The sequence below is a fragment of the Gopherus evgoodei genome, chromosome 4 (genome assembly GCF_007399415.2).
Source record: "Gopherus evgoodei ecotype Sinaloan lineage chromosome 4, rGopEvg1_v1.p, whole genome shotgun sequence".
Lineage (NCBI taxonomy): Eukaryota > Metazoa > Chordata > Testudines > Testudinidae > Gopherus > Gopherus evgoodei.
Genome location: NC_044325.1, coordinates 14,035,314 through 14,054,794, shown reverse-complemented (window position 1 = coordinate 14,054,794; position 19,481 = coordinate 14,035,314). Strand labels below are relative to the sequence as shown.

General features: G+C 44.7%; 1 protein-coding gene across 3 annotated transcripts in view; it reads right to left on the bottom strand.

Annotated features, from left to right (window-relative positions):
* The window catches only part of DAAM1 (dishevelled associated activator of morphogenesis 1), a 182,187-nt gene that overhangs the window by 37,461 nt on the left and 125,245 nt on the right, over nt 1–19,481 (bottom strand). For all 3 annotated transcript variants that reach the window (XM_030558480.1, XM_030558478.1, XM_030558481.1), the window contains exons 5-15: nt 12,908–13,002; nt 10,985–11,318; nt 10,180–10,290; nt 9,983–10,086; nt 9,224–9,290; nt 8,411–8,528; nt 7,317–7,455; nt 6,532–6,590; nt 4,982–5,169; nt 3,830–4,129; nt 3,439–3,546 (exon numbers count right to left, since the gene is read on the bottom strand). In XM_030558480.1, the coding sequence (XP_030414340.1) occupies nt 3,439–3,546; nt 3,830–4,129; nt 4,982–5,169; nt 6,532–6,590; nt 7,317–7,455; nt 8,411–8,528; nt 9,224–9,290; nt 9,983–10,086; nt 10,180–10,290; nt 10,985–11,318; nt 12,908–13,002 (1,623 nt within the window). The remainder of the gene's footprint in view (nt 1–3,438; nt 3,547–3,829; nt 4,130–4,981; nt 5,170–6,531; nt 6,591–7,316; nt 7,456–8,410; nt 8,529–9,223; nt 9,291–9,982; nt 10,087–10,179; nt 10,291–10,984; nt 11,319–12,907; nt 13,003–19,481) is intronic.

The window sequence follows — 19,481 nt, the reverse complement described above, 5'->3', positions numbered from 1 at the left end:
AGCATTGCATTGCTGGGACATTTTAAATCAGTCCAAAGACATTAAAAGGTATGAAAATACAGCTACAGCTCCCAACCAACCTTCACTCTGTCCTCCGGTGAGCTAATTAAGGTGGAGGAGAGGGTTAAAGAGAGACTGATTTCTTCCGCCATCTAATCAGTCCCCACGAATCCTTAATTCTAATCTTAAAGTTTTTGAATGGGTCCTGCCTTCTTACATTGGTACACTGAGGCGGGGATCCTTTTCTCCACTTTGCTTTATTAAAGAGGAACTATTTCCTAGCTTCAGGGCTCAACTCCCAGCCCAAAAAAGAATTGAAAGACCTGTTCTATTCTGCCCTACCTAGGTTCTTATACCATTCTCATCATGGTAGTAACCATAGGCTGTGGGAGGTGTGTGTGTATAGGGGGACAGGGGAGGGGGGGGGAAAAATCAGGCCAGGACCTGATCACTGTTTGGCCAGGCCACAACACCACTCACTCAAATGTGGCCTCGGCCACTCCTCCATCATGACTTAGGGGTGAGTAGACCAAATTTGAGCGGGTGGTGTTGTAACCTGATGTGCATGAGGGTGGGTGTCAGAGGGAAGGAGGGCGGTTAGACAGGTGGAGGGGGAATCTATGCCCTTCCACACTTCAAATGGCACTCCACGGCTCCTGAGCGCCTTCTAGCAAAGCACTAAGCAATGTGGCTAAACATCTGTCACGTGTTTGTTCTCTCGTCCTCTCCCCAGGGGGAAGAGTACGTGCAGCAGAGCATCTTGTTTTTGGAACTATCACATGCCCATGTTGCTATACGTTAATGTTAGAGAAAGCAAGCTCAAAGAAATGCACCTTGCACTTGGCGAGGACGGTGGGGAGGTTTGTGATGGTCCTTAGTTCCTGGAAGAATTCATTCCACAGGCTTGGGCCAACCTCCCAAAAAGCTCTGTCCCATTAACTTCACTGAAACTCCTCACATGCTTACAATTAAGCACACGCTGAAGTGCTTTGCTGGAGTGGAGTCTAAGTACACAAATAGCTCTTTCCTGTCGGCACGACAGTGCCACTTACAGGGCGGGATGACTGAACTGCCTTCACTTGGGGATGTGACATCTAGGGTGGAAATATAGTCAGAGATGGGGCTTGAAATCTGTCCCCTCCAATTTCGCAACATTCCTTTAAGAGATCAGAGACTCCGATATAAGAGCCCTGGGGATGCGGACCAGAAAGTTCTGCTGATCCATGTAGGTCCCACTGCCCAAGCAGAGTGATGTGCCAGAAGCAGCTGAAATGCTCTACTAATGGCAAAAAAGCAATATTGATGTTAAATAACTCTTTACTTGTATTAGTCAATGGTGTGTTACCAGTAACAGGGATTTGTGTTCTTAATCTTGATAGAATGCCTCTAAATATTGCTGAGTATTTTGAAATGTTTTAAGATGAATACATATATAGGTATTCTCAACATTGTTCTGCGTGCAGGGGTGTGTACACACACACACACTGACAGCACATACACAGAAAGTTGAGAACACAATTTAACTGAAATATGCAAAGGACGCACCATGCTAGGTCATGGGTGATCATTTATATACCCAGGCACTTCCGAGAGTTACAGGCTACAGATATACACCCTTCAGGAAAGGACCACTCCTTTCTGCTTTCCTGACCTCTCACCAATGCTGCTTATTTAAATGTCTTTTGCCAGCCCCTCCCCAGCCTTTTGCTTTACTATGACAAATTCCTCATTCACCTAAAGTTTGGCTTTGATGAATTCCTGACCCTCTCTCTCTTTCACTTTCTTAAAGCGCCTTTTGATTCCAGCTAGGACTATACACATTTCAACGGTCACTAGTACCCATCTACTCAGGCAGAGCAGTTTTCCTGTGATGTTCTTCCAAGAGGTACATACATTTCTATGCCAAAGACTTGGCAGCAATGGTTGTTCAGAAGTGCTGGAGAACGTGTTTTGCTGGTCATGTCTCCCAGCCTCTACGAGCTCTGGTGCTGGGAGGTATTCAGAGCCTTTTAAACATCTTTGGTCTGTGCTCTGATTTATCTTTCATTACTATTGGCCGCTCTCCCAATCAGGCCATTGGCATTAGTTACAGACCAACAGCTGCCCCAAAAAGGTGTTTTTGTCCCTCCTGAGCCCTCTCCTCCAGAGCAGTTGAAATATTCCTTACATATTGGCCCTACAGCCATTGTACCATGCACCTATTTGAGGGTTCATCCAGCTGTACTGTCAGCTGAGACAAATTATTTTTAACCCTCTGCCTTGTAATAGTCTCGTATCTAATCTACCTGTGGATTAACTGGCTCATGCTGACGGCTAGGAGGACAAAGACACAATCTACCCACTAGCTCTCTAGTTTGTGCTTCCCTCCCATTTCTTATTCCTCTCTCAACCTTCCATCATGGCAGGAAACCCCTTTGCATGCGATTCTACAAATTCAAGAATGGAACCCAACTGCAGCTTCGTCAAACTCAAAGCAAGGGGGAAAGAATCACGCTTAGTGACCTGTTTGTAAGAGACACTCTTGCTGTGTTTCCTTCTCTTAGGGAACTCTCGACATCTGCCCTGTTCTAATCTGGTGGTGATCTCTACCTTAATTAGCATCAGGAAGAAATTAAGTTCCTTACAGAAGGTGCACGTTTATCTGTTGAATCCATTTGTTCTCTGCAAAGTCCTTCTATACCTGCAACTAGCAGAACATCCACTGATCATTCTGGCCAACTGACTAGGCAGAGTTCACTATTCTCAGCACTATGAATTCTCCTGCAGTCCCATCTCTTTTGGTAGCTCTCAGCCTCCGTTGACACTCATACCATGTTAAAAATCTCAATCTCTTGCACATCCATGGCCCCAACTCAGGAAAGCAGGTGTCTATCCTTATGTGCTGAAGTTATTTGCTGAATCAGTCCCATAAGGCTTATAACAAATTGAAATTAAAAGTTGAGATTTGTTTGCTATGTCACTTTTTGTTTAATACTCAAACTTCACCCTGGGCTTGCTAAAAAAAATAAGGAACAAGATCCATACATGGCTGATGTGGTTAAAACTAAATCTTTTTGGCTTGAGACAGACATGAATTTTCAACCCAATACGTCGAAGCATTTGCTCTTAGAAGTGATCCAAAAACATGACTGCACTGTAACCACATCTGTGTGTTATTTTTAACCATTCCCAATAATTTCTTTTGTGATCCATCTTCATTACGTGCCTGTGCTTACACTGTAAAGCATGCTGTCAGGTGTGTATGCGGTGTGAGTAGATCTGTATCAGGCAGCTAACCAACATTTAAATGCAAAACACAGGCACACACAGGGGGAGTAAACCGACTGAGCTGAGGTGACAAGTTAAAATGGGATCAGTGTAAAATAATGATAAATGTATATTCTGAGATCACATCTGACATGAAGTGATTGAATCTGTGCAACACACACACACCATTACCTGCTGCCTCTGGTAAGCAGAGAATGTTCTTTCAAGGTCTTCGAGATCAAGGATTTTAAACACTTTTGCATCATCGATGTCAGTCCACACGGTGCCTGCCAGCTTGTTCTGAAACACACCAACATTATTAGACGCTAGGTTTCTTTACCACAGTGAAATCGACTGTTTCAAACACTGCTGGCATGTGGCGCATCACATGGTGCCCTCAGTTATACGAGTAAGCTGCACAGGCATGCATCACTTGTCCCAGATACCTGCACAAAGGTCAAGTGATGGAGTGAGACTCTTTTTTCCTTTCTAGGAAAACAAAATCTTTTAATGGTCTGGTCCATGATGTCTTTATAGAGAAGAAAGTGGCACATTAAACAGCAAGTGAGAACATGGGGCTTACCTCAGGCAGCTTAGACCAGTTGAAGGATTTGAGGGCATTCGTCGGCTGCGGGATGTTTTTCTTTTTGAGGGCTGAGCCCATTGGTGCTCCAGGAGGCGGGGTTATTCCGCCTAGGGGAGGAGGGCCAGGTGGAGGGGGTGGGCCACCAGGAGGTGGAGGTGGTGGAGGGAGGATTCCACCAGGTAGAGGGGGCGGAGGAGGAGGAAGAAGAAGGGCTCCTGGAGCCTGAGAAGGTAAAGGTCCACCAGGTGCTCCTGGTGGCAAGGGAGGCCCTCCTGGAACAGTAGCACAGATTGCCCTCTGAAAGAGAGAGAATAAGCACAGTTACAAAAGGGGCCTATGGTCAATCATTTTTAGCCTTTATGCACATTAACCTAGACCAGATGCTGATCACAGAGGGCTCCATTAGCTAAGATGGACATCAAGGGCTGACACATTCTTAATGAATCAGGAAACCAGTTGAGGATGTCCTGCACTTCCCGGCAAAGGTACTGGGATAGCTGCCATCCTGGAAGACATCGGAGATTGAACTGGGGACCTCCTGGAAGGCATGAGTCTCTACTGCTTGAGCTGAAGAGCCAGGCTTCATTGCTGTGTGTTGTAACTAGCTCACATCCTCAGAGGATGGATACAGAGTGTTGGGGTGGCCAAGGGATTACGTACCTCCTCTAGAAGCTCGCCTTAAGCACCGGAGGCCCCTAGCAGTTTGAATCCCCAAAGGGCACCTATTTACATCCACCTACTTGACGGACACCTGGGATTGAACCAGGTACTTTCACAGCCAAAAGCACGGGTCTACAGTTTCAGCTAAGAAGCTAGGCCAGTAGCTGGCAGCTGTAATAGATTCACATCCTGTTTAACTTGCAGTTGAAACAAAATGGGTTTCTATGTAGAAGAGCATCTAATAGCCCACCTGGAAGGCAACCAAGGAACAAGCCAATAGCCATCAACCTAACAAGGCTATTTCCATGGCTAGTTTAAAGCTGTCCCTTCCCCAGCTAATTACAACTCTGATTTCTTGCAAACATAGTTGGGCCTTTCCCACACTCGACCGTTTTGTACTCAGAATTCTTCATCTGCATTCTCTGTTTACTGCAGTGAGAGAGAATCTGGAATTGCACCATAAATGGGAAGCCTGCCGCATGTCCTTACCCTATTCAGCTCATGGAGCTGTGCTGTGAGATCTGCCACCTGTTGCTTGATGTGCTTGTGCTCGGTAGATTCTTTTTCAAGTTTCTCTTTCATCTTACTTAAGGTCTGCATCATCTCCTCTTTCTCCTGAGTCTTGGCATCGCACTCTCGCTCCTTCTTTTCCAATTTCTGCTGGAGCTCATTGTGTTCTAACCCCCCAGCCCCCAAAAAATTCCATGAAGTCACTTTTAACTATACCTTCTTCCTGATGGCAAACTATACACATACACGCGCGCACACATAAAATCCTGGATTTCTAAAGAAAAAGTAAAGCCAATAACAAGGAAAAGGAACGATTGTTGAGTCAACAGGACAAACCAGGACCGTTTACTTCCCCCCTTGCGCAAAGGACATTAACCCCTTCTCAAACATAATGGCCAGGACTAGCCACTGCATTTAGTGTCTCTTAAGACAGATCCTACATAGTGACAAGGAGCTGGCCAATGCACAGTGAAATCCTGAGCCTACTGAAGTCAATGACAAAACTCCCATTGATTTCAATGGTGCCAGGATTTTATCCTTAGTGTTTCTGAGAACAGTAGCTTTTGGAGCGGTCATATGTCATGGACTCTCTCAGCTGTTGATGTGGATATCAACACTGATATTTCAGGCTTTTGTGCCTGATACTGTAGTCTGGGCTGCCTTGCCTTAACTCAGACCCCAATTCAGCAAAGCACTTAACTTTAGCCACCTAAGCCCATTAAAGTCATTGGGACTTAGGCACATGCTTAAGTACTTTGCTGAATCAAGACAAGCCTCCCTGCTGGGCTCAGGTGTCCCACTGTTCCCATCCTATTAATTTTGCTGTAAACATCTAATTCACAATGTAGCAAGAACTAGTTCTTTTGCTCACAAGACCAGGCTTTGGAGTAGCCCAAGTTCAAGCCAAGGTTAAACTGCACATAAATGAATGGGAGGCAGTGAGCATTGACTGATAGAGCTGAGGTCCCGGGGCAGTACAACAGCATGGTTGGGCCCAGAAAGTCAGGGACCTACGTTGATGTACCAAGGGAGAGACAGAGCAGGCCTGCTCTTGGCCAGCAGAGCATTTAAAATGGATTTAATTTACATGCCACATTAAAACATGAGACTCAGTTTTTCCACTGAAACATTTCCCCTCACAAAAAAACAGCATTTCAACCAAAACTAAAAATTCTTCAGAGAATTCGTATTTTGGTCTAAATATTCCATTTATTTATTTTTTTACAAAAAAGGTAAAAGCATTGGGTTTCCGTTTTTCATAATAAAACCAATACATTTTCACTGGAAACAGACTTTCTTCCTCAAAATTACTTGTAAAAAATAAATTGGCATTTTTTGACCATCTCTAGCCATTGGCATTCTGGATATAGGATAGTTTTCACCTAGTTAGATGCACAACTCCTATAGATAAAAATCAGTGAAGATTCCAGTCTGGGTGTGTAAGTGTGCATATACATGCACACGCTTTATCTTAAAGTATTTATGTAAGTAAGTATTAGATTTAATATTTTATATTTTTTGTCATTCACCTTTTCGCATTTTTTCTGCTTGTTCTTTCCACTGTTTAACTTCATTTTCATTAACTAACCTAAAAAGAATAGAAAAGTAAGTTTACGAAATAATCTAACAAAGAAAATAATACAAGAAGCAATAAACAAGATTCAAGTTAGGTGTAGATTGCAAAATAGCATTTGCAAATATTTGTTGAATGCAAATCCCAAACTGACTTCTCTGGTGTTGAGAACATCTATCTGTTTTCATGAACATTAACATTGGCAAGTTTTTGTTTGCCAAGTCTTTGCATGGGCATCTTGAAAGCTCTGTGGGTTTTGGAGTCACTCAATCAGGAGGCAGAAATGACCTTCAATTTAGGTGGCCAATCACCGTACAAATAAAATTATGAATAAGGAGTACAGGAAAGAATAGCTCTGGGAAACAGTTCATGGGCAATCCATAGGCTGAACTTGGTTCACAGGGACATTTTATTGAGTAAGTTCAAATAAACAAATTCCTAAAGTCTACCACAGAGAATTCACAAACGGGAAGAGGGAACATATTAAATTTCATTCCCTGCAAATGGTTCATCCTGCTCTACTTCAGAGGTTCAAGAACAGAAGGCGGAAAAGCAAAGTCCACTTTCAAGTTATTAAATACTAAGCTGTTTAAAAGAAAACTAAGAGCAGATCATTAAAGCTGCCTTGAGTATGTGAATTAACGTGACAGCTTTAACAGATCACAGCCATGTCAAAACACAGCATTAGGACAACTACTTGTCCCTTGCGCGTACAGTTCCCAAAGGAGGGCATGCACTTACATCCGGACGACGTTTTTAATATTAAAGTTTTCCAAGGGAGTGGAGTCAGGGTCCTGCCCTTTGTCATTTTGTATGACTATTTGCTGTACAATCCTATCAAGCAGTAGCCAGTACTGGACCGTGTTGCCATTTCTTTTAACTAAAAAGAGAAAGAGAATACGTAATAGTGGGAGGGAAAGAAATAAAAGAGGAAGGGTTTTTGGAAGCTGCTTTTCCACAGCATCGAACAGAACCACACAACCACGCATTTGTAAAAATAAAAGTTTATTTGTGGTGTGTCTAAGAGGCCCCAACTGAGATCAGGCTGCTGCTGTTAGGCATTATAACATGCCCAGAGTTTTTGACACAGAGAGCTTAAAATCTAAGGGTAGGTCCACACTTGTGTCGGTGTGCAGAGTAAAGACACTGCACACCCAACTAGCATGGATATAAATAGCAGTGTAGAGTTAGGCACTTCTTAGATGAGTGGAGACATGCCTGACTCTTACAATGTGTGTCCACCCTACATTATTCTCTACACATCCAAGCAGTGCCTCCAATGACTACTCTGCAATCTTTAGCAGTGTCGTATCCCATTGTGGGAGCCTTTCCCTGCCCTCTGGGAGTGGGGAAAGGCTCTAGCAGTTCCCTGCTGCCTCCCCCTACCAGAACCTTTCCAGGGCGCATGTAGCTATACACCGCAGTGTGGATGCAGCCTGCCTTTTGCTGTGGCGTGTAGCTACACTGGCCCCTAAATGTCACCACAAATGTAACCAAGGCCTCAACGGAGAAGACAGACAGGGAAAGTGACTTGGCCAAGATCACACAGTAGATCAGAGGCAGATCTGGGATTAGAAGTCAGGTCTCCCAATTCCCAATCTAATGCTCTGTCCATTACAGCAATCTGCCTCTCCCCATGCTAACTTTAGTTTGCTGCCAAAAAATTAAGAAATTAAAAAGGCATCCACATTGTATTATGCATTGTGTACAGTAATTGTTCTACTTCAGCTCCAGGAGAAATCAGAGATTTTCTGGCAGGACTGAAATACGAAGCCACTTGCAACATCAATTCCTTATGCCCTCCAGAAGGGCTGAAAATGGATTTGTCTACTCACAAGGCATTTGGAGACAGTGATGAAGGATAGACATAAAGTGCGGATACGCTTCTGTGTGAGTCAGCCTCTTCCTCGCCAGTTCAAACATCTGAGTGGCACTCTTCGTGTCTATGTGAACCTGGGGGACAAATAGAACACAAAGGTAAAAAGAAAAGACATGGACCCAGTGTTGCTACTTAGCATTTTCACAGCTCTCCCAATGGTAGGTCAACAAGCCAAAGAGAACCTGATCCAACTATCTCAGTGCTAGAGCACTGCATGAAAGACCAAGGACACAATCTAGAAAATAAATAAATAAAATAAAATATGAAATGCGAAGGGCACAATCTACCCTAGAATCAGTCTATGTAGGTACTTATATGGGTCAATCAAAGTATTTCAGTGCCTCAAACATTTAAGAATTTATCCTCAAAACATCCCTGGCTAGGTAAGAAAGCATTATCATTCCAAGTTGTATTACGGAAGAAGAAACCAGGGCACAGGGCAGATTAAATGACTTGCTGAAGGTTGCACCAGGAGCCTGTAACTGAGCTAGGAACTGAATCCTGGCCTCCCGAATCCCATCCCATTGCACTAGCTGCCTCTTCCATACCAGAGCACTTTCCAACATCAGTCCATACAGACTGCAAACCTCTCTGATGTGAGTATTATTCCCATTTTACAGAGAGGACGCAGAGGCAGAAAAGGGGTAAGTGGTTTACCCAACATCAATACAGAATTCAGGCTCCCCCCACCCATCTCCCAATTTTAACCAAAACAATATGCTGATTTCAAACAAACATCAAAAAGTGCAGCTATAGGCAGCATACATACTAGTTCAAATCTTTTGGCAAATTCCAGTTCATCTTCATTTCTAAGCATTTCAAAAAAATCTAAATGCCTGGTGGGGAAGAAAAACAGACCATTTAGAAAACAGATATTTAAAACAGCACTTAAGATAGAGACGAGTAATCAACTGATTTGAAGGGTTTCAAAATCAATAATTAGCAAGGATTTTCTAGAGACTATCAGAAACATCTACAAATTTATAGGATGGTTAAACAGTAATAACAAAATGTCAGTTATCAGAGTAAGGCCTGTCAGCTATACACTCTAAAATGCTTAACATCTTAGAGTATCATAATAATGCTCTCTCACTGTCTCTCTCTCTCTCTCTCTCTCTCTCTCTCTCTCTGATAGCCCTTTGGAAGAAGGAAAAATTCTGCTCTGACAAACTAGTGGTGAAACTCCCAAGATCTATAATGCCACTTCAAATTTAAAATTAGGGTGAAAATAGGCCCTGTGCCTGCCCTCTGCACAGGGGTGAATTTCACCCCAGATGGCTGATAAATGTAAGCTTTCAATGTACATAATGGGCCAGGGCTGAGTAAACCCCCATTAACTTCAGTGCGGGTTAGGCAGACTTTTGCCAAATGTTACACTATATGGATTCTACTTAGAGCCGAAGAATCTAGAAACGTGTGAATGTCACTCTGAGCACCAGCGAGGGAGTCCTTAAAAAGAGGAAGCTGGCACACAAGAAAAGGATGAATACAGCAGATGAGCTGAAAGTTATTGAATAGTTTTCCTTACCTGTCTAACGTTGAATTTTCATGCTCCCTTAGTTTATCAATGACTGGTTGAATTCCTAGCATTAGAAATTCATATCTAAGGTGGAGTCTGAAATCCAGACTTTCCTGAAAAGAAAAGGCAAAGAGTGAACGTTGCAGGATGTGGCTCTACCGAAACTCTATTTAAAAGAGCCCCTCAAAGAGCCACACACAACTTACCACTCCAGCCCCTTGGCTCAGGACCGCGTTAATGAAGGACATGATGGCTGTCTTTAGATTCACTTCGTCTCGATACCTTCCCGTGCTTTTATCCAAGTCATTAATCAGCGTCTGCCAATCAGATGACAGATATGCCACAGGGTGAAAAAATGTGCCGCAGAAACAAACCACAAAGATTTGAATGACTTCTTTGTGGGCTCCCAGAAACCCGATGAGCCCCACATACTTCTGATAATGGTAACCCATTTACAGGGTTTAAATGACTAGACACACACTTCTACAGCTGCTAATGTCAAATTGGTACATCATATTTTCCATGGCTGTTATAGTCCTGGAGCTTTACAGATTTCAATAGCGCTGCAAAAGCAAGTTAGCTTGCTTTATTTCCTTATAAACCAGTAACTCTGTTATTCAATGGAATTCAGCTTGCAGGACAGTGGGAATTTTCAGGCTCCAAGACTACATCCATCCTCTGCCAGGTAAGACAAGGGGATTCAGGGGAAAGCTGCAGCTCCAGTTCCCTGGTTTTCTGCTCAGCCCTGGCTCATACCAGAGCAGAACTTGCACTGTCTGGCGATGGTCCCCAAGAGTGCATTGTGCCCTGGCCTCGCCCACTCTCCATGTGCCTCCTGAGAAAGAGGTGTAGGAGGGGTCTCTGAGTAGCTTGGGGCTTGCATCCAGTTTCCAGTCAGGTAGCATAAAGGGACCAGAGCAGGTCAGGGGAGAGAATCTTCCTCTCTCAAATGCTGCGTAAACCTGAGTATAGGAGTTTATGAAGCATGAGGAGAAAACGAAGACCACGTACCTGAAAGCGAGTCCTTTCACTGGCGTATTTCTGGTAATGCAGCATGGCCTCCAATACCTTTTTGTGACCCCCAGGAACCAGGCACACAGCGCCCATGATTTCCAGCACTGCCACCTTTGTCTTTATGTTCTCGGTGCTCAGACTCTGAGCAATTACATTAATACTCTCTGGATGGGCCAGGACATGAGCCCGTCCTTGAGAGTTGTTCATTAGTGCTTTTATACACCCAATGAGAGAGGTATGTATTCGAGACTCCGAGGTCTCGTAGTCCATGCTTTTCAGAAAGTTCAGAATACACGTCAAGCCATCCAAGTCGATAAATCTGGTTACAAACCTGTCACGAAGAAGAGCACGTTAAAATCAATAGAAAGAATCCCTTGACCTACATGTTAGACACTACTGCATTTGTTAACTCACTCAGCTGATGCCATGTATGGCAAGTGCATTCTCTCCTGGCAGAAGGCACATGCTGAGTGGATGAACACCCAAAGAGCATGCTGTTGATTCCAGTGTATGATGACAGACAACAGCAGATGAGGTGGATGCCCAGCAGTAAAAGGGTTAATCACAATCTGAGGGCTTGTCTAGATGGCAAAATAAGTGCCTGGCAAGCTGGGGGTAAATCTACAACACACACTAGTTTGCCGTGCACTAACTGTCCTTTGGATCCTGCTATAGCGCACTAAAAATGCCCATGTGCGATTTGATCCGCTCTTGTTTTAAAGAGGAGCAGATCAAAACACATCAGGGAACATTCAGCATGTGGTAGCAGAGTCCACATGGCCAGTTAGCGCATGCAGGCTAGTGTGCTACAGATATACACCCCAGCTTGCCTTACACCAGCCCTCAGGGGAAGGTCATTTGATACTCCCAGGCTCCTCGCTCTCCAGCCAAAGCCAGTGGCAAAAGTAACACTCCTTTCAGTGGAAGAAAGAACAGCCCCAAAGAGTAAACATTTTTAAAGCCCCTATATCCCATTGACTCTCAATGGAGGATTTAGGCTCCTAAACCACTTGGGCACCTTTGAAAAGTTTTGCCCAAAATCAGAGGCTGGGATTTTCAAAGGCACCTAAGGAAATGAAGTAAATCCCTTGGATTTCAGTGGGAGTTGGATGCCTAATACCTTAGTCCCCTTTGGTGATATATCCAGCGCTGTTTGTTTCACAACCACTCTTTTCACTGTGAAGTGGAAATACTTTATGGAGCCACACAGCACTTTCCATACTCAGAGGGACACCCCAGATATTGAAGTTGGTTCAAAACTTCCCAACAAAACAGTCTTCCACCAGCAAATACCGATTCAATTAAATCTAAAGGGTTAGCGGGCACGGGTTAATTTCAGCAAAATTCAATTTAGAAAGAAAAAAAAATCAATATGAAGCATTTCAATTTTTTTTTCCAAAATAATTTTCAGGGTTTTTGTTATATTTTAGCAAAATATAAAATGAGTCAAAACCAAAACAAAAAGTTTTGATTGACACAACAATTTTTTTCCCAAAAAAATGTTTCAAGGAAAATTTGAATGTTCAGGGTGCCATTCCAATCTGGAGTGAAAGCAAATTTCAAAAGCACAGAATTTCCTACGAAACAGGAATTCTGGTTCCCACACAGTCCTAGCAGAGCTCATCGTGCCCCATCTTGCAGACGAGGAGACAGAAGGAGAGCTGGTAGTCCCACAAAGTAGCTAAGGTCTGAGCTGAGACTGCAGTTCAGGAGTCCGCAACTTCAAGTTGCAAGTTCAGCACTGACTATGCCTCTCATCTATCAATAATATAAAACAGATATTTCTATTTTAAGATTCCTGTGGTGGAGATGGGAGTGAGCATCACCCTCAGCAACTGGGCATTTTTACTGGATGGACTAACTGCAGCTGCCTGTGTTGGAAAACAGTGGCACCAAAGCAAGGAAAGAGAAAAGAATTGCCTCATTGGTTTTGTCCTCAGTGCCGTCTTCAAACTCTCTATTGTTTTATTTCTCTCCTCCTCATCTTCTTTTTCCAAAGCTATCAGTGATTTTCTCTGTAAATGGAGAAAGGCAGATTTATACAACGAGGTTCGGCTCTCTGTCAGCAGCGTAAATACATAATTACAGTAAGGGGTTCTGCAATAGCAAAAACAACACTTGTTGTACAAGGGAATCGCATCTTACGCAGGAGATAGGTTCTGAAGTCAGCGTGTAAGGCAAAATTTGCATATAGTCAAACACTCATTGAGTGGAATGGCGAGCGGAATTGCCCGCACTACAGGTACAGTATTTAAATTATTTTTCTCTTTTTTGTTTTGTTTTGCTGAGTAAGTACAGTTAAAATCGTGCAAGTTAAATGTGCCTATGATGTGACTCCCCTGTACTATTCAACTTCTATCAAACTGGTCACTGAGCAGATGTACCTATTAATCGTCAAACTGTGTGTACAGTAATGTGCTAGGAGGAAATATCTATTTGCAGTAGGAATGAGAGTCCCAGTGATAGACCAGGGCCCCATTGTACCAGGTGCTCCACGGACACAGAACAAAGACAGTCCCCTGCCCCAAAGAGCTCAGATTTTCTGTCGGTTTAGTAGCCAGGAAGAACTTCATTCCAAACTCAGTAATTTAACATAAATGGGAAGTGAATCTTATATCTAAAACTAGTTCCTAATTTGCACTATAGTAGCCCCTTGAGGCCCCAACTGAGATCACATTGTAAGAATCTGCCCTTGCTATGAAAAGGCCACACTCTGTTGAGGTACAGGTCACTCGTAGGTTTAAACAGTGCAAATGGTGGATTCTCCGTAACTTGAACTCTTTAAATTGTGATTTGAGGACTTCAGTGTAACAGCCGGAGGTAGGAGGCTATTCCAGGAGTGGGTGGGTGAAGTTCTGTGGCCTGCAATGTGCAGGAGGTCAGACTAGATGATTGTGATGGTCCCTTCTGATCTTATAGACTTTAAATCTAATCTAAGGGTAGGTCTGCACTTGGAGCTGGAAGTGAAATTTCCAATTTGAGGAGACATGCCCGCGCCAGCTCTGATTGAATGGGCATGCTGAAAATAGAAGTGTAGCCGTGGAGGTGCAAGCCACAGGAGGGTCTAGCCACCCTGAGGATTCTGAGTTGCTAGGCCTGTACTTGGGCAGCTAACCCCTCCTGCTGCTCACCCCACTGCAGTGATGCTTCTATTATTAGCATGCTAGTTTGAGCCAAACTAGCGCAGGTTATATCTTCTCCAGCTGGGAATGACCCCTCCAGCACAAAGCCCAGATGTACCCTGAACAGACCAGACTAAAGATGGGAGTGGCAGCAGAGACCCAGAGAGGGGAAGTGCCACACAGCAGGCTAGAGGCAGAACCAGGAATTGGAGCCAGATCTGAAAAGTCCCATTCCCTCCCCATTGGAGCGCTCAGCCTTTTCTGCTCGTGGGTAAAGGCCAATCCATTTCACCACCGGAGCTTCAGCTGCAGTTCCTTGATCATGAGATAAGGGGTGGATGTTATGCTGCATAGTCAATGGGCTCCGTTTACAACAAAGCTGTCTCTAGATTAAAAGTTCAAGCCAGTCCTTCACAGGGCAAGGGTGAGGGATGTGCATAAAGGCTATCACTCTACACTACCCTGTCAGCAGCTCTGAATGGACCACAGGACTCTGTAGCAGAGTTTGTGTCTGAGTGGAATTCCCTTAAACATCTGGAGCTGACACATCCTTAATTTCAGGTGCTCCGCATTCATGTTGGGTCCAAAAAAGAAGAAAAGTCCTAATAAATACTCATGGCAATAATCCCCCAGTCATAAGTAGCCCACCTTGGATTAAAGATATGCTGTGTACATGTCTATACACTATTTAGCTTTAGTTTTGCTTGTGTGAAGCTTAGCAGTTGTGAAAATTGCCAGACTGATAACTTTGTGATGGTCTTGTCTATGAGTGCAGGCACAGCTAGAGGCATTGCTACTGCCAGGCTTCCCCCACCAGCTCTGTCATGGAGCCTCAAATCTGGACTGGAACAGGCCATTTATATCAGCACAGGCGACTGAGGAGTTCAGTCTCAACAGCTGATTCCAGCCCTGGCCTCTGCTGAGGTTGCCAAGAAGGAAGCAATCAAATCAATCAAATCAGTGTAGATCAGGGGTAGGCAACCTATGGCACGGGTGTCGAAGGCGGCACGCGAGCTGATTTTCAGTGGCACTCACGCTGCCCAGGTCCTGGCCACCAGTCCGGGGGGCTCTGCATTTTAATTTAATTTTAAATAAAGCTTCTTAAACATTTTAAAAACCTTATTTACTTTACATACAACAATAGTTTAGTTCTATATTATAGACTTATAGAAAGAGACCTTCCAATAACATTCAGATGTATTACTGGCACACAAAACCTTAAATTAGAGTGAATAAATGAAGACTCGGCACACCACTTCTGAAAGGTTGCCAACCCCTGGTGTAGATCATGGTAGGGCTTGGGGCACGTGAATGCCGGTCCACCAGGAACTGGCCTGAAATTACCAAACTCGCTCCATATAAACCACTCAACAGTTGCTATTTTTCTGTCTGTCCCAGATCCTGCTGGTCCCACTGAGGCAAGGAACCTTGACTGGGAAGCCAGTCCAGACTTTCTAGTCTGGGTGACCAGATCCCAGCCATCTAGCTGGCTTACCCGCTTCCCAGATATTCATGCCTTGACCCTCAGCAAGCCTCTGACTTGAGGGGAGGGGATCATCCCCATTTAATAGCTAAGGAAACTGAAGTAGAGAGGGGCTAGGACCCTGATCCTCAGGCATTCAGGAACCCAGCTCCCACTGGTTTCAACAGGAGCTAGGGGCCTAAATACTTTTGAGGATTAGGGCCCAAATGACTTGCACATTGGCCACAGCCAGAAAGAGAAACCAAATCTCCTGACTCCTAGTCTTATGCTCTAACCACTAGAAGATGCTCCCTTCCATCTTTCTCTGTAAAATAATAACTCCTTCTGCTTTACTGGGGGACAGGAATGTGGGTGACCACAGCCAAACCCAGCCAAAAAATATGAGTCAGGCCTCCCCAAAATGATGAGATTTAAAAAATAATAATAATAAAACACTGGATGTCCCACTCAATCTATTTTTTCAGCCTGTAGAGTTCCCTTTTTCAAGCTCTCTCCTCAAGCAGGAAGGCCAGACATTTACTTTTTAAAATCAAAGCTGAGCTTGTCACAAGTCACAGAATGTCAGGAACCGGGGCATTAAGACAGACACTAAATTATCATAAGACTCACGATAAAAATCATGAGCAGGTAACACCAGGAAGGAGTATGCGAGTTTGAACATAACAGGCCTGAGCCTGCATATTTTTTTATTTTTATTTTTAATATGGAGCTATACCTATCTCATAGAACTGGAAGGGACCTTGAAAGATTATTGAGTCCAGTCCCCTGCCTTCACAGCAGGACCAAGTATCATACCTGACAGATTTTTGCCCCAGATCCCTAAATGGCCCCCTCAAGGATTGAACTCACAACCCTCAGTTTAGCAGGCCCTGAGCTATCTTTCCCCCTACAAATTGGGTTTTAAACACGTGTTAAATTTAGCTTGTCTCTCTCTTGCACATGTTACTGTTAACAGTAAATATTCTGGACTTATACATCAGGGATGCCCACAAAGGCATCAGCTTGGTCCAGCACATTACTCATCGGCTTATCCCCTCATAGACCCCTGGATTTTGTTTCAAAACAGAGGGAAATGGAGACCAATGAGACTACAAGCAAAAGTGAACAAAGAAAAAAAAAGGGGGGGGGGGGAAGGTTGGTTTTTTTAAAATGGTTACTGCTTCCGCTCAAGCTGCCTGGTGATGCAATTGGACAGCTGTCACCACCATGTTACAAGGGAGGAAGCTGCCCTGCAGAAATGTCTGATGGATGATGTCACCGCTCCATGAGAGCAATCCACTGTAAAATTCAACTGAAATCCAGTGGGGGTACATTCAATCTCCTCCAGCACAGCTGAAGTGTTTTATATACACCAGGACAATGAATAGTTGAGGCATTTATGACCCCATAACCCAGTGCCCACATCTGAGGAACACCATTATGCAGTTTATCCACACTAGGCTTACCGTACCATGGGAAAATTGCAAACACACAGGCCAAAGGACTAGAGCGTCTCTGACTGGTAGCAAGTAGGCAAATGCCTGTATTTGTTCCTTTCAGCAAAGAGAGAAGGGGAGACAGTGGCTTGCAGAATTCTCATTTACCCAAGGAAAGGGGGGAAGAGGGTCACATATTGATAAGAGCAGCCCTGGCCTACTCTGAGTAGCTCTGAAACCTCCCACTGGTCAGCCAGGCTGTCACAAAACAGGGCTCATCAAAGACTCCCTCAGAGATAGCAAGAGAGACAACTTAGGGTATGTCTATACTACCCGCCGGATCAGCAGGTGGTGATCGATCTATCGGGGATCGATGTATCGCTTCTCGTCTAGACGCAACACATCGATCCCCGAACGCGCTCCCCATCGACTCCAGAATTCCACCAGGGCAAGAGGTGGAAGCGGAGTTGATGGGGGAGTGGCGGCCGTCAATCCCGCGCTGCGAGGACGCGAAGTCAGTCATCTAAGTCGATCTAAGATACGTTGACTTCAGCTATGCTATTCTCGTAGCGTATCTTAAATCGATCCCCACCCAGTGTAGACCAGGCCTATTATACCATCTTAATGTAGCTTTAAGGTGATCAAATAAAGAAAGCCCACCCAGAGAGGGGTCTCTCTCTCTGATCTAGGGGTATGGCTACACTTGACATTTCAAAGAGCTGCCGCGGCAGCGCTTTGAAGTGTGAGTGTGGTCGGAGCGCCAGCGCTGGGAGAGAGCTCTCCCAGCGCTGCATGTAAACCACATCCCTTAGGGGAGTAGCTTGCAGCGCTGGCTGCCACGCTCCCAGTGTTGTGGCACTGATTACACTGAGGCTTTACAGCGCTGTATCTTGCAGCGCTCAGGGGGGTGTTTTTTCACACCCCTGAGCGCGAAAGTTGCAGCGCTGTAAAGTGCCAGTGTAGCCATGGCCCTAGGAAGGTGTACTCAGCCATTACCCTGCTCCCATTCGAGTCAGTGGGAAAACTCCCATGATTACAACAACAGAATCAGAGTTGGTCCCACACTGAGCAGTTATGAAGACTTATTTTTCAACATTTCTGAGGACGCTCATGAAGCTGGAGGGGAGGAAATGCTGATGCAGCAGGATGTTTGTGTGTTAGATAATCAGATTTTGCTACAACTCAAGGCCCTGGGTGCTCTGCAGCAAGCTCAAGTCCAGGAAAAGGCTTCCAGTTTTGCTGTGATGAGCTAATGCTGAATTCTGAAGCAAGTTCACTTAGGGGGAAAAAAACAGCCAAAATCCAGACTTTTGGGAAGTTTAATACAGCCAGTGCATTGTCCCATTTCAGCAAGCCACAGGTGTTTGAACTGACAGTACATAGTTGTGCTAGAAAAGTGCCAAGCAGAAGCCAGAATGTTAGACAACAGGGCAGAGCACATGTTGGGAATGTATGGGAAGCAGTTGAGACTTTTACTAGTACATAAGGATTACAGCTTTTACCCTCTTCCCTGTGTGAACAGGTACATAGTTAACTGATCTCTTACTTCACTGCAGCAAGCATTGACAGCAGCATCTGCTCCACTGTATCCAACAGCAATGGAACAACATGTTAGCTGAATGACCAGCAGCAAAGTAGTGCATGCTGTCCTCTGGGTTACCATTAGGTTCCAGAGTCAACACACCATAGAGATGAATGGAGCAGTTTGTGCAGCTCAGATCTATTGTTTCAGGCTGCCTATCTGCAAACTCACACAGACCACCCAGTGCTGAGTCACACTTGGAATGTTTGCTCTGCAACTGTCAGGCTAGAAGAAACTAAATGAAAGTTTAGGGTCCAATCAGCAGCTTGGTCCTTGGGAGACGGCAGCTTTCCAAGAGGCAGAAATAAAAATACAATACAATAGAATCACAGTATCTTGTAACAAAACACCCCCGATGATCTCTGCAGACAGATTTATATGCACCATACTGCCTGTGCAGGACTAGGAGTACTGTAATTCTTTAAACATTTAGGAGTACAGTAATCCAGATGCCCAGGGAGCCTGTACAGGAATGACATCACATCCGTCCCTACACAGAAGGGCAGGGGAACGCAAGAGGACGCTGCAGCATGGTGGTAGGTCGTTTTAGAGGAGGATCTGCACTCACTATGATTCAGTGGGCTCAGACCCTGTGACTGTGCAGGGACCATGGAGGGGTCACAAGACAGCCCTACAAGGGGCTGAGGCTGTGCTCCCTGCAGAGCTCCCCACACAAGCCTGATGACACAGAGTGTGGTGGAGATGGGAGTGAGCATCACCCTTACCCACTGGGTATTTTTACAGGATGGACTAACTGCAGCTGCCTCTACCCGGCACTCACTCCTGCCAGCGTAACTAGGTAAGATGCTGACTGCCCAGAAAACAGGGTATGTGTAGTTACTGTGTCTCTTCTCTTTGATCGAGGGCCTCTTGTTAGAGCCATTACAGTGAC